The 16,260-nt window shown below is 51.8% G+C and overlaps 2 protein-coding genes across 12 annotated transcripts in view; one reads left to right on the top strand and one right to left on the bottom strand.

The window, feature by feature from the left end:
* NAPB (NSF attachment protein beta) overlaps positions 1 to 6,424 on the top strand; it is a 37,736-nt gene extending 31,312 nt beyond the window's left edge. For 6 of the 7 annotated variants that reach the window (XM_065921353.1, XM_065921349.1, XM_065921347.1 and 3 more), the window contains 4 exons: positions 146 to 250; positions 902 to 970; positions 1,284 to 1,334; positions 2,221 to 6,424. In XM_065921353.1, the coding sequence (XP_065777425.1) occupies positions 146 to 250; positions 902 to 970; positions 1,284 to 1,334; positions 2,221 to 2,331 (336 nt within the window). In that variant the 3' untranslated portion in view covers positions 2,332 to 6,424. The remainder of the gene's footprint in view (positions 1 to 145; positions 251 to 901; positions 971 to 1,283; positions 1,335 to 2,220) is intronic. The other variant, XM_065921348.1, reaches the window with a different exon arrangement.
* GZF1 (GDNF inducible zinc finger protein 1) lies at positions 6,416 to 14,749 on the bottom strand. Of its 5 annotated transcripts, XM_065921345.1 has the most exons (7): positions 14,484 to 14,749; positions 13,835 to 13,949; positions 12,061 to 13,460; positions 10,864 to 10,958; positions 9,280 to 9,447; positions 8,660 to 8,817; positions 6,416 to 8,400 (listed from the first exon to the last, which is right to left on the bottom strand). In XM_065921345.1, exons 3-7 carry the CDS (start codon positions 13,437 to 13,439, stop codon positions 8,065 to 8,067), a joined length of 2,136 nt encoding a protein of 711 aa, XP_065777417.1. In that variant the 5' UTR covers positions 13,440 to 13,460; positions 13,835 to 13,949; positions 14,484 to 14,749; the 3' UTR covers positions 6,416 to 8,064. The 5 variants fall into 5 exon arrangements, with proteins under 5 accessions (XP_065777417.1, XP_065777413.1, XP_065777415.1 ...); XM_065921341.1 differs by having other exon boundaries at positions 13,835 to 14,749; XM_065921343.1 differs by lacking the exon at positions 13,835 to 13,949 and having other exon boundaries at positions 14,154 to 14,749.
* Positions 14,750 to 16,260: the final 1,511 nt, after the last annotated feature.

Raw genomic sequence — 16,260 nt, 5'->3', positions numbered from 1 at the left:
TACATGACTTTGGGTTAAAAGAATGGATTTCATAGCTTCTCTAACATAAGATGTAGAGAGAGCACTTGCTAAAGAGCCGGTGAGGGTCAACGTGCTTTTTGTAGGAAAGCCAACCTTTTCACTCTGATCCCACTTTCTTGCCTAGATTGGGGCCAACACTATGGATAACCCTCTGTTGAAGTACAGTGCAAAGGATTACTTCTTTAAAGCCGCCCTCTGCCACTTCATAGTGGATGAACTGAACGCCAAGGTGAGGCACCCTGAGGCACAGTTTCTGATGTGCTTCATTCACCCCGAACGCGGGTGCTCAGCCATCATCTGGAGCAAAACTGTGCTGTATCCATCAAAAACAAGACAAGGATGAGTCCCTGACCCCAATCCTGGCTTTCCTGCAGCTGCTGGAATCCCTGCTGTCAAGGCTGTTATGTTAAAGCAACCCAGGGGCCACACCTCATTCAGGAGTTTGGTTTAAAGAAATCGGGGCTGAGGGGAGACAGGAAAAGTAGAATCACATCTTTTTTAAACTCAGAAGTGGAGTTGGAGTGAGGATTGGGAGAAGTGAAAAGCAGAGTGGAGGCTGGAGGCAGGCGAGGACAGGGTTGGCGTCCGGGTGCGGCGTCCATCCAGAGCACAAGATCAGACGCCTGCCCTGGCAGGTGTGGTGATGACGTCTGTCTCATGTGGCCTTCTCCACAGCAGCCTCTTTCAGAAAAACTGGTTTAGAAGTTTACTCTTAACTGAAATTGAAATTCAAAATAAATAGATTTGGTCAGTACAGGTTGCTTTTGTTGTTGAGTGTAACAAACAGGATGTAAATAAATTGTGTTGATGTTAATAGAACATCAAAGCTTCATTTTCTGGTTCAGTGACTCAGATGTTAACAAGTGGTTTTCTTCCCTAGCTTGCTCTTGAGAAATACGAGGAAATGTTTCCAGCATTCACTGACTCTAGAGAATGCAAATTACTGAAAGTGAGTAAGTGGGATTGGAATCCAGCAACGTTTTAACCCTGTGAAGCTGTGAGTCCTGCTCTCGCACGCTAGGCCTCAGATGCCATTAGGGTTGAGTGTGCACCATGCTCTGAATTGGGCAGATCAGAAATGTTAGCACAAGGCTGGATCCCTGACCTGGGCGCCTCTTGTAATTGAAAACTTCCCCATTTTTGTAAGTCATTTGGAAACATCAGTTAGTATAGTAAGAAGGCTGTTTCACTGTTTAAAGTATTCATTCATAGATGGAACTTTTTAGCCAACCAAGATAATTTTTCTGTATTTATGTTCCCAGAAACTTCTAGAAGCTCATGAAGAACAGAACAGTGAAGCTTACACAGAAGCAGTAAGTTCTCCTTTGGGATATAGTGAATTCTCTGAAAGATTACATTATAGATACAACTTCTCTTTTTCATTGTGTAAATGCTAAGCATCTATTTGGACATTATTGTGCTATACCTGTGTTGCTTTCCAAAAGAACTGTTTTTAGATTCCACCAGCCTTCAAAATTAAGACAGTCTATGAGCTCTGCTGACTTTAGCTGCAAGGCAAATATATATCACATACAGTTACAATGTATTTGGATATTTTCTATGGAAAATAATCTGATCCATAAATAAATGAGAAGTACTATCAGTAAATCAGTTAAATTTAAAACATAAAAATAAAGCAGTGAGAGTTTGTTATATTCTTGGCATAAAATGGGAAAAAAATTTTTACATTTACCAATTTCCTGTTTTCCCATATTTTTCCATCTTATGTTTAGGATCAAAGTGAATTTCTTAGTGCCCTTCAGTAATTCATTCAACCTGACTTTGAAGCCATGGTGGGAAGCGAGTTTCCCCCTTTAACTTCTGCTACAAAACCGTTTTCACCCTGTGAAAGTCCATTCTTTAATGACTCATGGAAATGAGTTGAAGGAATTTTTCCTTTTGGTCTCTCTCTGCAGCTGTGTTTTGTGTTCATTGGAGACTGGGGCCACATTAATTTTCCTCATCCCCTTGTCCTTATACAAAGTCTTACGTCCTTTGTCACGTTAAACGTGCTCTTTGTCCAGTTACAAAGGCTGCTGTGGATTTTTGCCTTAGCATGTTAGCATAAGAGCAATGTAAAAAGCTCTTAATGAAGAAAGTTGTAAACTAGAATGAATGATTTTACAGAGTTAGTGTGGTGTAATTCTGTGTTTGACTGTGTTTCCATGGACCACTTTCTGCTTCTCTTCCCTTCACCAGGTGAAGGAGTTTGACTCCATCTCCCGCCTGGACCAGTGGCTCACCACCATGCTGCTACGCATCAAGAAATCCATCCAGGGGGACGGGGAGGGGGATGGAGACCTCAAGTGAGGCGCAGTGTCCCTGCGGCATGCCGCCGAGTCCTCGCTCATTTCGTGTTAGGGCCAGTGATCATTGTGGGATGCCCATTCAACGGCTTCATTTCGTTGCACATGAGCCTGACAATGTGTGTGTGTGTTTAAGCTGCCGTGTGTGTCACCGTGCTGTGGGTGGGTGGGCCGCTCCTATGCATACTGTGAGTGTGTGACGGGCTGTCTCCCGCTTGTCAGAGTCCCCAGAGTTTTCCAAGAACTACTTCAGAATCTTCCTCCTCGTTATTTCAGTATGTGCAGAGCTCGTGTTTCATTTTGCCACATGTTTTTATGTCCCTTTTCTTGGACTTGCGTACCCAACCCAGTTGTTCTAATAGATGCTTTGCATGTTCACTGTGAACTTGCACCTTGGTAGATTCTCTAACTGTGTGTGTTTAGTGTAGGATGGTTGTTCGGAATGCATTTATGGCTTCCCTCATTAGAATTATTTATCCTTTTTGTTATCTCATGATTCTTTTGATGGCGCCAGTGACCTGTTTCCCTGCTCTTGTGTATTGTTCTGTAGCTGACGTGCATGTTGAGAATTCAGGTCAGCCAGGCCTGCTGGCTGCTTGCGGTGGGGGTGAGGGAGCTTCCTGACAATGGCCCGCTGACGTGTGTGGCTTTGTGGAGGTGAACTTGAGCTCACAAGTGCACCGTGCGTGAGATCTTGGAGAGGCAGGAGTCTTCCTTTCCTGGAGGGAGTGTCCACTTCTAGTTGGGGCGGGACCCTTGCTTCACCTTCACAGAAGGGTGTTTGAACTGGCATATCTCTTTCCTTTCAATGTTCACACACCTTCCCATGTTGAGAGGGCACCCCGTGTGTTCCCTCGTGTACATCCTCACCAGAGCCAGGAGGTTATCTCAGTCGAAGCTTGTATGTCATTCATTTTCATTTTTAATTGTCTGTCATTCATTTTATCTGTTAATGGACACGATGGGCTTGGTGGGCTGAGTACAGTACAGTTTACTGCACCGTTGGGAAAAAGCCCCAGTGAACTTCTGAGGGGACCTGCCCTTAGCCAATGGATTGTTTTATCTGGTGTATTTGAATTTTGTCCTATTGTTTTGACTTATATATGTGCGCTATTGACCTGTGACCTTAATCTCTACCCTTTATGTTACGTGCTAATAACCTTGTGCTTTAGATGTGCTCTTGTTTCCTGAATCTCTTCTAAGTGGTTTGTTCGATGTGCATTTATTGCTAGGTAGTGGCAGCGTTGACAGATAAATGGGATTTCCTATGTCCTGTCAGATGTTAACTGGTATTTGAAAGATGTTGCATTTTTGGATGGCTAGCAACTGGGATTTGAAGGTGCCGTTGGGCAGAAACAGAGAGTGGGTCCAGGTTGAGGGCTGAGCTGGGAGGAAGGTTTGGGGATGGGGAACAAGTCCTACTAGGAGGGAGGAGAAAGTGGCAGAAAGGAGGCTGAGAAGGATCAGCGGAGGCCTGATCGAGGAGCAGCCCTGTGGGCAGCCGTGAGGATTCGGTGACTGTAGTTGCGGGTTCATCTTTGCGGCTTGGACTGGTGGAGAGGTGGGGCAGTGGTGGCTCTGTCCCAGCCCACGGGGCAGTTGCAGTGGACCAGGAGACATGGGGTACTCTGACCCTGGCTCCTGGCGTCCAGTGAGGATTCCTTCTTTCCTTCAAAGGTTTGGGATCCTTAAGAGAAAGCTGGCTGTTGGTTATGGTCCATTTTGGAACAGAGCCAGTCCACTTGGTACTTCTTCACATCCTATCGGAACCTCTTAAGAAAAAAACTCGTAAGAGAAGTGGGGTTTTGTTGCTCTACCTGATTCAGTGCCCAGCCTGTCAGAAGCACGTGGGTGAGAGGAGCGTGGGTCCTCCGGCTGCAGGGGAACAGTAACCCTTCCTGCCAGCCATGCACTTTGTTGCTGGTCTGGAAAATCTGCTCCCACTTGTTAAGGAAACTTGTGGTCTGACCATGTAAAGGAAAAACCGAATGTTTTGTTTATTAGCTTTTTATCCTGATCCCCTGACAGACCCCTGTCTGAAGACCTGGGGTTTTGAGAAATCCTATTGGCAGCATTTTCAGTCCCTGGGATGGGAAGATCCCCTGGAGAAAGGAATAGCTACCTACTCCAGTATTCTGGCCTGGATAATTCTATGGACTGTATCGTCCACGGGGTCGCAAAGAGTCAGGCACGACTGAGCCACTTTCACTTTCGTCACATCAGAGTTGTGTTGAAATGAACACTAGGACCAGTGACTGAGTTAAGATGCTTTTGTTTTTAATGTTTCACATGAAAAAATAATTGTAATGGCTAGAACAGACCACTAGAACATGAAAAGAAAAAAGCCCCAGGAACAGCTCCAGGCTTCGTCCCTAGAAAGGTTCCATCAGAGTGGGTAGCCCTGTGATTTCCAGCATTTATAAATTGTTATTTATGAACAAAATATAATGACTATGTTACAGTCTTTGTATTTTAGCGAGTCATATTTAGTTCATTGTCAAAAGAGTTAAAATTTCTTATGGGAAAGCTTTGCTTTTTGTGGCAACATTTTTATAGCTTGTGTGAACTTTTTTATTGAATGATTTGGAAGCAGTGTCCTTGCACAGTCGTGACCACGTGTGCCAGTGCCCCGCTGTAACCACAGTGTGTGTGTTTATTGTTTCCTCTGACACCATGCATTTCAGATGCCCGGCGTCAACCCCCATGGCTTCCGCGGGGGCCTGGGACTCTTCCCCAGGGCTGTCGGGGAGGGTGTATTATGAAAACTCACCCTGGATGACAAATCCACCTTCGCAGAGTCAGTGTATTTTGTGTGAACCTGTACAGTAAATAAAGTCCCAGTTATGAGCAGCGTGGTGCGTCTTTCCTAGCTGGTTTGCACAGGTCAGGGCTGGCTTCTCGTCCTGGAAGGTGTCCCCGGGCAGTGGGCACAGCCGTCCGGGCTCTGCAGGCCCCGCATTCCCATCCTTGCTGCTGCTAGGTCAGGGAGCTCACAAGGTTCAGGGAGGAGCGGCCCCTTGCTGGCGGAGGCCAGTGGTCGGTCTGTCTTGGCAGAGCCGTGATGACTTGGTGCCGTCAGGGTCTTATTCAGGTCCCTCAAAGATCATTCGAGGCAAACCCACAATGTATGGTCTAACAGGTGGTCCCATTTAGGAGCTCTGCCCCATGGTTGATCCTCAAGGTTAGTTTCTCATTCAGATGCCTCTCAGAATCTTTGTGTACTAACAGAAGCCCTCCTGGTGGGTTTTGCCAGCCTCGGGGAGGGTCCCATAGTCCCTTGCTGGTGGAGGGAAGTGGGCAGCTCCCAGGCATCAGCTGGGTCTGACTGATGTGCCAGCTGGCCCTGTGCCTGTGTCCACCTGCCCGCCATGGTGCCTGTGAACAAATTGCCTTTCACCTTAAGTGACAGGAACACCATCAAGTTAAGGGGACAGGCACTCTTTTGGTCTCCAGAAATGTCCCTGCTGTGGCAAGGCACACAACATGCAGGTTGGAGTTTAAATTGTAACTCACACTCAGATTGGTCAGTTTAGATTACCACCTTTGGCAAAACCACATTTCTGTGAAGGTCATCTTTAAGAAAGGTGGTAAGACCTGGCCAAATTTTTTTTCAAAGTCTGTACAACAAATTTTGGGTAAAAGCAGAGGCAGGGGAGCTTTGGAGTTTGGGCTGACTTCGTCTTCCACACGAAGGCCAGAAGGTGCAAAACTGGGCAGCATGTCCTGTGGGTCTGGGGCTGACACTGACTTGGCAACACAGCACCCAGATGGGAGAAACGGAGATGTCCCCAAATCCCTGAAAGATGCACCTTCAGCAGAGTTTAGGGAGCAGCCCTCCCCTCCCCTCTAGAGCAGAGAGAGAAGTGACCATAGACAGAGGAGGCCCTGTGGAGCAGACTCACCGTGGCCGTGACGAGCCCGGGCGCGTGCACTGGGCCAGGCCGGTCACATCTCAGAACACAAATGCAGCAGACAGAGTTGGCGAGACTCTCCCAGGACCAGAAAATGCAACTACCTGTTTCAGTCAGGAATCTGACTTCTACAGAAGGTGAATTCTAATCATGGAAATAAACAGCCTTGCAAAACTATTTTTACAAAACAAACATTTATTAACACATAAAACTTTTATAGAATCTCTAAAACAAATTCAAGACAAAAATTAATTCCAGTAGGTAACAAAATAATCTATTATTTAAATTCCTTCTCATTAAGATAACTTTATCCCATGAAACAGTTTATCAGTGGGTAGGTTCGTTCTATTGAGAGCAAAACGTGTGTGAAAATAACTTCTGTAAATACAAGAGGGTGATGCTGTCACAGCAAGAGACAGACGTGGGACTCAGTACCCTAGGAGCAGGCGTGTGGCCTGTGTCAGCATCTCATGGGAAAGAAAGCATCTTGGGTCTTCCTCTGGCGTTTTGTGCACTTGTGTCTCCATCTTGGACTTACACATAAAGTACCTTTCTCTTAGAAAATGAGTGTTTTCACAGCAAGTTTAATAAATTAAAATATAAGAAGAAGAGCGACTAGTGACAGAGGAATTCTTTGCTTTTGATCTGGGTCACCTGTGAGTCAAAGCACTGTGCGCACGGTGAACTGCCCTTGCCAATGGGTCAAGAACCAGGCAGGGTGGGATGCAAATGCCACTTGAGCAAGAGTGGCCAGCGTGAGACAGGCACATTTAAGACAAGGCTGGCCATTCCGTGGTCCACTGTTAAGGCTAATCAGAGAGGAAGGAGCTTGCCAAGGCGCTTGGTCCCTGCTGCCCAATCTACTCATGCTCCCAGGGGAATGTGTGTCAGTGACTTGCCTTTGTCAGGCTCCTCACGCGTTAATGAGAAACACTGGGTTTCTGAAAATCACAGAAATGAAGTAAAAAAAGTCTAGCAAAACTACCAATACTCTTGTGTTCTTAGATTTGCCACAACCACTGCATTGCTACTATGGATAAAATAACTACACTATATTTCAAGTGTTCTCAGCCCCTGGCTTTTTTCATACCTCTTTGCAAAAACTACTACACTGTTTTCTGCTAGTCTTTGGTAGGACAGCTTTTACCTAATTAGGTTTTTAAGGAAGGAAACCTGATGGCCACAGTCACTTCATGTCATTTTAATGACCAACTTCCTAGTTGCATGTGTGCCACGAGCAGCTACTTAACAAGCGTTCAGTTTAGTGCCTACAAGCAGGGGCAGGGGCCAAGTGCTGTCATTCATCTCTTCAGCCCAGAGCATCTCTGATGGGCTTCAGTTTGACAGGAAAGAAACAGCTGAAAATAAATACGTGGTCCCAGTTTTCTTTCACCTTGGTAGAAAAATAGCTTTAAAGTATCAGAAACAAACCTACACAAAGCCTAAGGCAGCGAGCTGGTGCACAGCTCCGGGAGCAGGGTTGGCGCTCTGCTCCTTGATGAAGCTGAGCAGTAACCGCGGCCTTGCGAGCGAGCGTCAGGGTTGTTGGGCATCAGGGCACTGCCACCAGAGGTCAGTGAGGCGATGCTAACTGCCTTGTTTGCTGATGAAGTGTGGCTGAGGTCATGCGGGTCAGGATTTCTAAGGGAAAGCTTAAGAAATGACTTGATAGCAACATGCAAGTAGCAGTTCAGGAAACTGGAAGCCCTCCCTGCCCGCTTCTTTGCTTGCAGTTCTTGGCCCCTGACAAAGCTCACATTCAGCCCTCCCGTGCAAGTGCAGGCTGGAACCCTCCAGGCAGGTGACCCCGCTCCAGTCCACGTGGGTCAGAGAGCGGAGCTATGTGGGCCCGGTTCTGTCTGTGGTGTCAGCTCGCTAAGCTCACTGATGGCAGTGGCCAGCAGTGTGTCCTGGGACCCCATGGGACCGTCAGACTTGCAGGCCGGGTCTGCAGGACTGTCCTCATGCATGGCAGGCATGCTGCCCTGGACGGTGGCCAGGTTGTGAAAATGGCCATTTTCTGCAAAAGATAGCAATTTATCGGAGAGTTTGGATGGTGCATACTCGTCATCAGGCTGCTCAGTCTTGTGGCCATCGCCGTTCTTGGGAGAGCCGTCCACAATGACCAGGAAGGACTTCCACGGAGTTGTCTTGTCATGGATCTGTGGAGCAAGCGTACAACGGCGGTCACCCACGTGTCCCTGCCCAGGGTCTGCAGACCCCCAGTTCACGGCCACGTGTCATTGGGCCCAACAGCCTTCTCCACCCATCAGACCCCTGTCTTCCCGTGGTCCTGGTCAGAACGGACTCAGCCGGCACAGGCCCCCTTCCCGGACAGAGGGCCCCAGGGCAGAAGTTCAGGCACTCTGCCATCCAGGCCGTGCAGCTGAAAGCAGCGCCCCCAGGGCCAGCCTGGCTCACCGAGGTGTGCCGCCGCAGCGTGGACTTGTCGGTGAACGCCCGCCCGCACGCGTTGCACATGAACGGCTTCTCCCCCGTGTGGATCCGGTGATGGCGCTGGAGGGCGTTGAGCTGTGTGAACTGCTTGCCGCACTGGTCACAGCAGTAGGGCCGCTCCCCTGAGGGGAAGGGACGGAGAACACGGGGCTGCCTATTGCTCTGTGGCCACATGGCGGCACCCCCACCCCGCCCCCGCCATAGCAGGGCCGCAGGAGCACACACCCCCTACTGCCACAAGGGGCCCCAGGGGCCGTGGCCTCACCCACAGCCGGCGCGATGGCTGCAGGCAGCTCACCTACTTTCTAGTCACACCTGACCATGCACACATGTGGTGTCCCAAAAGGACATGCACACCGTCACCCCTAATTCTAATCTGAAGGTTTGAAAACGTTCACATGTCCACATCTGTATACACATGTTCAGACCTTTCCAGTTTGTCAGAGGAACTAGAAACTCAGGAAATTTTTAAATGCTATTAAGACACACAATGTAAAGTTAAATTCCAAATAATTTTTCAATAAAACCTTCAGGATGTTTTCTTGCATACTGACCTCCCATCTCTGGCAACACTCCAGCCATACCTGTGTGGACTTTGATATGCTGGTAAAGTGAATTCCGCTGAGCAAAAGTCCTGAAACAAACTTCACATTTAAAGGGTTTGGACCCAGTATGGATCCTATTGTGATGTTTTAAATACTCCTTGGAAGCAAAACTCTTGCCACACGTTTCACACATGAAAGGCCTCTCACCTACATAGAGAGAGGAGACACGGAGTTAGACATGACACAGGTGGGAGGACTGGGTCCACCCTCCCAAGTGCCCCGACAGGCTGTGGGTTGCCTTCTCTCGTGAAAATTACCCAGAAACATCTACTCATGTACGGTGCTTGCTACCTGCTCAAAGTTGGTAGAAATGCCCCCTGGAAATCTCCAGAAAGATTCCAGTAGATAAGGATGAAAGAGCACGTCCAGCCAGCTCACATTTTGGAAATTCAATCATTCCCAAACAAGAACAGCCTGCTGGAAAAGCTGAACTTTTCCACAGGGCTGTGGTGGGTCTCCAGCAGAAGCCCTTCCAGAAGGGAGCGGGGTCTGCCATGAACACACGTGGCTATCCTGGAGTAGCGCCTGCCCACTTGGGCAGGTGAGGACCAGGAGGGCATCCGCCCTCCATGCTGTTAGGTTTGCCCTGATTTCTCAAATGCCAAAACTGGCTTCAATAAAATCTGAACATATTAGCATGTCCATCAAATGACTGATTCTAACTGAATGCCTCAGTGTGACCTGACCTCCCCTCCCCCACTCTCATCAGACACCACTTCTGCTTTTTCAGTCTAGTAGTTCACATCATTAAGTGGCTCACCTATCTCACCATCTGAACTTGAGGCTCACAGGACAGTGCAGAGAAGTAAACAGTTTTAAATGCAGGCAGGAAGGAACTGGGCTAGTATGATAAGCACAGTACTGAATAGCTGGACTCGCCGGGGCTCTGACCCCAGGAGCACTGCGCAAAATCAGAATGGAGAGCTTAAACGTTCTCTCTCACCTGATGAAATCATACCATAAAACTTCTAAGAACCCCATAGTTCCACTACTTCAACACATCATGTAACTCTTAAGTCTGCAGGTTTTCAGTAAAGCTGGGATTCACTGTATGCTTCACTGTGCATTTCTCAAGCTGACAACCAAGCACTGGCATTTTTCATAATACTCAGAGACCTTAGGCTGAAAGGCTAAGGGTGGGACAGGATGGATTTACCTGATTATTGAACCACTTTCTTGGGGCTGGACAGTCAATTTGTTCCTGATGCTGTGTTATTAGAAACAGTAAGAATGGAGATAATAGCATATGGCTTTCCCCACATTCTGAGCAGTTTCCTTCAGAAAGATTCCTGGAAAGGGAACTTGGGGCTGAAACATCAGGGTACCTCTGGATGCCTAAGACACAGGACCAGCAGTACACAAAGGTCATGGCCATGGACACACAGTACTGGAGGCACTGGGGCAGTGGGCATATTTTATTAATTTACTTGTGCTCACTTACTAGATGAGAAAGCAAATCCGGGCTTTAACCTGAACCCCAGGCAGTCAACAACATCTAAACTAATAAACTGCAGTTTCCCTTCTACAGCCAGGAAAGACATTCAATCACAACAGCATATTTACCTGTGTGACACCTTTTATGATAAATCAGCATGTGGTTCTGAGTGAATCTTGCACCACATTCATCACAGACAAAAGGTTTTTCCCCCGTGTGAATTCTGAAAGCATAACAGAGAGTAATTCAGATTGTGTTCCAAAGCTCACTCTGCATCACCAGCTCCTCCCTCACCTGCAGAAACACTTTGCTCCAAGAGCCCGCATGTGAAGGACTGAAAGTTAGCAAGGCCCAGGATTCTCACCCCCAAATCAGTCTCTGCCTGAGGCAAGACTGCCAAGTCCCGCCGCACACAGAGCCCCCGAAATACACCGTGTGGTTAGTGCTGCCCCACATGCAGGCAGAGGCTGCACCTCCATAGGTTAAGATGCTCAATAGCACCACATGGTATTTATAAAACTGCCTCATTGAGAACAGTCACCTAGACTGACAAAGAACCATGTGGTCAAAACCTTTACTGTCCTTTTCCAGTTCAACATAACAGTCTAGAAAGAACTGTTAACATGTGAAGCTAGCTGGTCCCCGGGGCACACACGTCAGTCCTGCATCTCAGGGCGAGGACGGAGTGAACATCACCGCGTTTCCTGAGCCCTTCCTGAACCGGACTGGGGCAGGAAAAGGACAATGAACACCCACCTACCACCCCCAGACTGGCCCAGGGTAAGGGCAGATCTCGGGGAGAGTGGAAAACTTCTTTGTCTGAATTTCAAGTACTGAGCACCAGAAAGGAATTTATTTAAAAACTGAAAGTCCCCTACTTGTACTTCAGAATCAAAACAGGGAATCCCTATCTGTCCTAACCCTGGAGCTTATCAGACTGACAGGTGGCAGGCACTCTCCAAGCCCAGAGAAGTGTCCCTCCACTGAGGTCTCCATGGGGACCGCGCCACCCGCTGGTCTCAGGCCAGGGTCCCAAAGGAAGGGGGGCTGGGGTCTCTGGCCTGACTCAGCAGGGGCGGGGGGTGGGGCTATAAGGGGTGGGGAGGGGCCCCTGAGCCTGAACGGGAGGCTGGGGTCCCCATCAGCCTAGGCCCGACCCAAGGAGCACCATCCTCACATCTCTGTCTCCAGGGAGAACCCAGACGAGGAAAGCAGCCCCCGACTTCGAGAAGGAGCAACCAAACAGTGATCCCTCTGGGGAGAGGGGACCACGCCGGCCACCAACGCCTCCAAGCCCACCCGGGGAAGGCGCAGCCCGGGCTTACCTCAGGTGGGTCTTGAGGGCTGAGGGCTGCGAGAAGGTGGCCGGGCACTCGGAGCAGCCGTAGGGCTTGTGACCGGTGTGCGTGCGCTCATGCAGCCGCAGCGCCGTCTTGGAGCTCAGGCCCTTGCCGCACTGCTGGCACTGGTGCCGCTCGCCGCCCCCCTCGTGCACCTGCACCACGTGCCGCTTCACGTCCTTCTTCCTCTTGAACTTCTTGCCGCACAGCTCGCACGGGAAGTGGCGCTCGCTGCTGTGCACGTGGCGCTGGTGGCCCTTCAGGTTGCAGCGGTTGGCGAAGGTCTGGCCGCAGGTGTCGCAGCGGTGCACCACCTCGGTGGCCACGCCGTGGTGCAGCCGCACGTGCTTCAGGAAGCTCTTCTCGTACAGGAAGGCCTTCTCGCAGCGCGTGCACTGGAAGTTGCTCCTCCGCCGACCCGGGCCCTCCTCCCCCTCCTCCTCCTCCTCGTCCCCCTCCTCCCCTCGCCCCACTTTGGGCGGCACAGCCTCCGCCCCTGCCCCGGTGCCGCTGTCCTCCTCGTCCTTCGTGACTGCTTCTTTCTCGGTTTCCAGGGCTTCTGGGCTGGGCTCCTGGGGCCCCCCGCAGTCGCCCATGTCCTGCTCAGCACTCTTCTGCTGCTCCCGGAGTCGGCGCGTGTACTTCTTTTTAGGGATTTCCACGAATACCTTCCTCCCAGCCAGCCGCCCACTGGCCCTTCTGAGCTTGGGGTAGGGGGGCTTAGCCACCTCTTTCCTCTTGTCTGGCTTCTCCCTGGACTTCCTCGGGGGCAAATCTGGCAACAGGCCATTGCTGATTCTCTCTGCTGGGGGATCCAAAGAACCAGCAACCCCGTTGGCCAGAGGGCCATCAGGGGCCACCCCTGCCCAGGCCTCTGGGGCTAGAGCAGCGGTAACCTGGGAGCCGCTGCTCCCTTCTGCCTCCTGAGACTCTGAGAAATTCTGCAATTCCAAAAGTACCGACTCTAACATCTGCTTCTTCAGCTGAAAACAAGTTTCGGATAAGTCCAAACACTTCAGCTTTTCCGCCATTTCCAGCATGCGCTGTACCCGATCTTCCTCGACCTGTACCTTGGCCGTGTAGACAAACTCAAGAAACGAAGCGAAGTCGGCTACCTGCACTTCATCTAAGTAGACATTAGTCCTGGCACCATCCACAGTCTTCTCGTTAAGGAACACTTCCTTAAAAAACTTGCTGGTGGCTGCCAGTACTGCCTTGTGGGCCATGAATTCCTCCCGGACACCCTGGTATTCCACGCTGACGGTCACGTCACACAGGTGACCCAACAGGCGGAGCTGATGCATCTCATGCAGGAGGTTGATTGGGGAGGACTTGGATTCCAGCAGGACCGCACCACTCTCCATGTTGCTTCTTCCCAGAAACACCTTTGAACACAAACCAAGAATTATTCATGCATCAGCACCCTCCAAAGCAGAAGAAATTAGAATTGTGAGGATTATATATCAGTTCTTTAGAGGATATAAACTGATTAAAGACCTAAAAAACGTAACTTTCCTCCCGTACACTTTCAAGTCACACATCAGGTCTCAGCATTTTTTCTGAAGTCCCAATGTACCTCCAGAGACATTTGTATGAAAAAAGACTAAGGCTGCCCTAAAGCTATTATTAATGAAACATGTTAAAGCAACAATTTGCTTCCCGAGGTGACTCAGTTATTTGCCTGCAGACCCCCCTCTAAACAGAATTTAAAGCAATAAACAAGGTGTGATGCTTTCATCAGGAGGAAATGGCAACTCACTCCAGTATTCTCGCCTGGGAAATCCCATGGACTGGGGAACCTGGCCGGCTAGAGTCCCCGGGGTTGCAAAAGAGTCGGACACACGACTTAGCGACCAAAACACAAACACTTTGATCTGGAAACCAGATAAAATACATGGCCACGACGGTTAGGAGAGCAACCCTGTCTGACTTTGAAAACAACCGATTGAAGAAAATATCTTTCTACAAAGAAAACTTCCAAGAAAGTAGCGGACGATCCACAGCATCTCCACCCCCGGACGCCCGTCCTACTGCACTGGAGCGATCGGGGACACAGCGCTGGGGTCCAGGTGTGCTACCTGGAGCAGGGCCCTCAGCCCCTCGGGCCACAGAGGCTCCTGGGCTGGAGGCTGGACAGGCCGCCGTGGGGGTGGCAGCCACGCCGGCCGGCGACCCCGGGGCAGGCTTCACCGGGGGGGCCCTGACACGATCACAGAGCGGCCGGGCCGGACTTGGGCCTCCCCCCCGCACACCGCCTTCCAGTCGGGTCCGTCCGCCCAGACCCGGCCTCCGTCCCGTGCGGTCGGGTCCCTAGGCCGGCCTCGCCGGTCCCGGTCCAGCCCCTCAGCGCCCCCCGGACGCAGGGGCCGTGGCCGCCTCTCCCCTAGCCCGCCGCCCGCTGAACCGACCCCGACTCCTCGGCGGCTTCCTAGCCCGCGGGTGGCCACTGAGCCCAAGGCGGGGGCCAGGTCTGCCGCCCGCGCCCCGCTGGCCGCGTACCCGCCGCCCCGTCGCCGCCTCAGACGTGCTTCCGAGGACTAGGCCCGGACACTAGTAGACGGACAGACAGGCGGCCCGACGGACGGGGGGCGGGGCGCGGAGCCGGCGAGGGTGACGCCGATTGGCCGCGTCGGACCAGGCCCCGCCCCCAGCTGGTAGAGGGGAGGGCCTGCGCACGCACTGGAGACGGTGCAAGCCGTTCGGAGAAGTTACGTGATCCGACGCACGGTGCCGCCGCGCGCCTCGCCGGCTGCACGGGATTGCGTCACCCGCCGCGAAGTAGGGTCTGCGCCTGCGCAGAACACTGCCGGCAGCGCAGAGCGTCTCGCGACGCGGTTGGAGGGAGGAAGGGGGCAGGGCCGGGAGAGTCACGTGACCCGTGGGGGCTACCGGCACCTCGCGCGCCGGTCCCTCCTCCCGGGCCCCAGCCGGGTGGGCGGGACGGCAGGAGGGCGGGGTACCGGATGGGGCGGAGCGTCTGGTGGGTGGGGTCAGAGGGGGCGGGCCGGTGGGGAGGAACCAGGAGGGGCGTGGCGCCGGGAGAGGGCGGAGCGGTGGGGAGGAGCCAGGATGAGCTTGGTACCTGGAGGGGGCGGGGCGCCGCCACGTGCCGCGGGAATCTGTAGGTCTAGTTGGGCAGCGCCCGGCGGAGTCGAGGCTGGGGTCGCTGTGGGCGCGCGGGCGGCCATGAGATGAGCTGGAGCCTCCTGTGCTCTGAGAGCCCGCGAGCCTCGCGCTTGGGCCACCGCTCCCGGGGGTGTGTGCGCCTTCGGCTGTCCGCAGGCGATCCCGGGACCTGGGCTGCCCCCCACCCACCCGCCCCATTCCGGAGGCTTCACGTCGCCGCTCCGAACCTCCCTTTGTCTTCATTTGTCCCAGAGGTTCAGCATATCCTGGGCCGACCTCTCATCCAGTGTCTCCTGGTTCAGTTTGCACAGTGTAGACAACGTCCAGAAACGAGGCAGATCCTCTGCATAGTCCTCGTCTAGAACAAGCCCTCTCTTACTGTCTCTGTACCAGTCTGGAAAACATCTGCCTGAAGTGGCTGGGATGTAGTGTGGACCCGGGTAGCGGGCCCGGATGCCAGGGTCCAGGCAAGGGCGGCTTAGGTAGCAGCCTCTTTTCCATGTTGTCAGGGCAGGAGGAATGGGAGCCATTGAAAATAACTATTTATCATCCTTCAGCTTCCATGTTTAGGACTATAAGCGCTCAAGTTCATCACAGAGTGGGAGGCCTCGCCCTGACGATCGCAGTGTCACTAGTGGAAGGAGCCCAGTACCAGGGAGCCTGGAGGTCCTGTGGCAGAAGACAGCTCAGCTTGCCATGGTCAGACGCTTCCTCCATTCAGGGCACATGTCACACGCCCTCCCTGCCACCTGGCACTGTGCCCACCTGCCCTCCCTGGCTGCAGTCAGCGCAGAAGCCCGTGACCTTGGGAAAATGGGCCAGCCGCTGTTCACAGTGAAGCCCAAACAAGATAAGTAGTTCCACCATCTGTTCCACCCTACTTTCTATCTTCTGATTTGTAGGTACCGCACAATCTCTGCTTTCTACTGCAGCTAGAAAAACATGATGACTCTGCCAGTTCCCTGCCCTCCTCACACACTCGTGGGCTCTTCCTTCCTCCAGGTGCACTAGGAAGTGGATCCCACAGTTGTTCTCCTTCTCAGGAGGTTTTCCAGAAGT

This window comes from Muntiacus reevesi, chromosome 2 (assembly GCF_963930625.1).
Source record: "Muntiacus reevesi chromosome 2, mMunRee1.1, whole genome shotgun sequence".
Classification (NCBI taxonomy): domain Eukaryota; kingdom Metazoa; phylum Chordata; class Mammalia; order Artiodactyla; family Cervidae; genus Muntiacus; species Muntiacus reevesi.
The sequence above is the reverse complement of the archived record's forward strand: the minus strand, read 5'-3'. Positions and strand labels throughout refer to the sequence as shown.

What these genes read in the sequence shown, in the direction of transcription:
- GZF1 (XM_065921341.1), bottom strand. Translation starts at nt 13,439, where the DNA reads ATGGAGAGTGGTGCGGTCCTGCTGGAATCCAAGTCCTCCCCAATCAAC. An exon ending in GCCCTCAAGACCCACCTGAG is followed by an intron (nt 10,959 to 12,060) that starts GTAAGCCCGGGC and finishes TTATGCTTTCAG; the next exon opens with AATTCACACGGGGGAAAAAC. An exon ending in GCATATCAAAGTCCACACAG is followed by an intron (nt 8,818 to 9,279) that starts GTATGGCTGGAG and finishes CCTTCCCCTCAG; the next exon opens with GGGAGCGGCCCTACTGCTGT.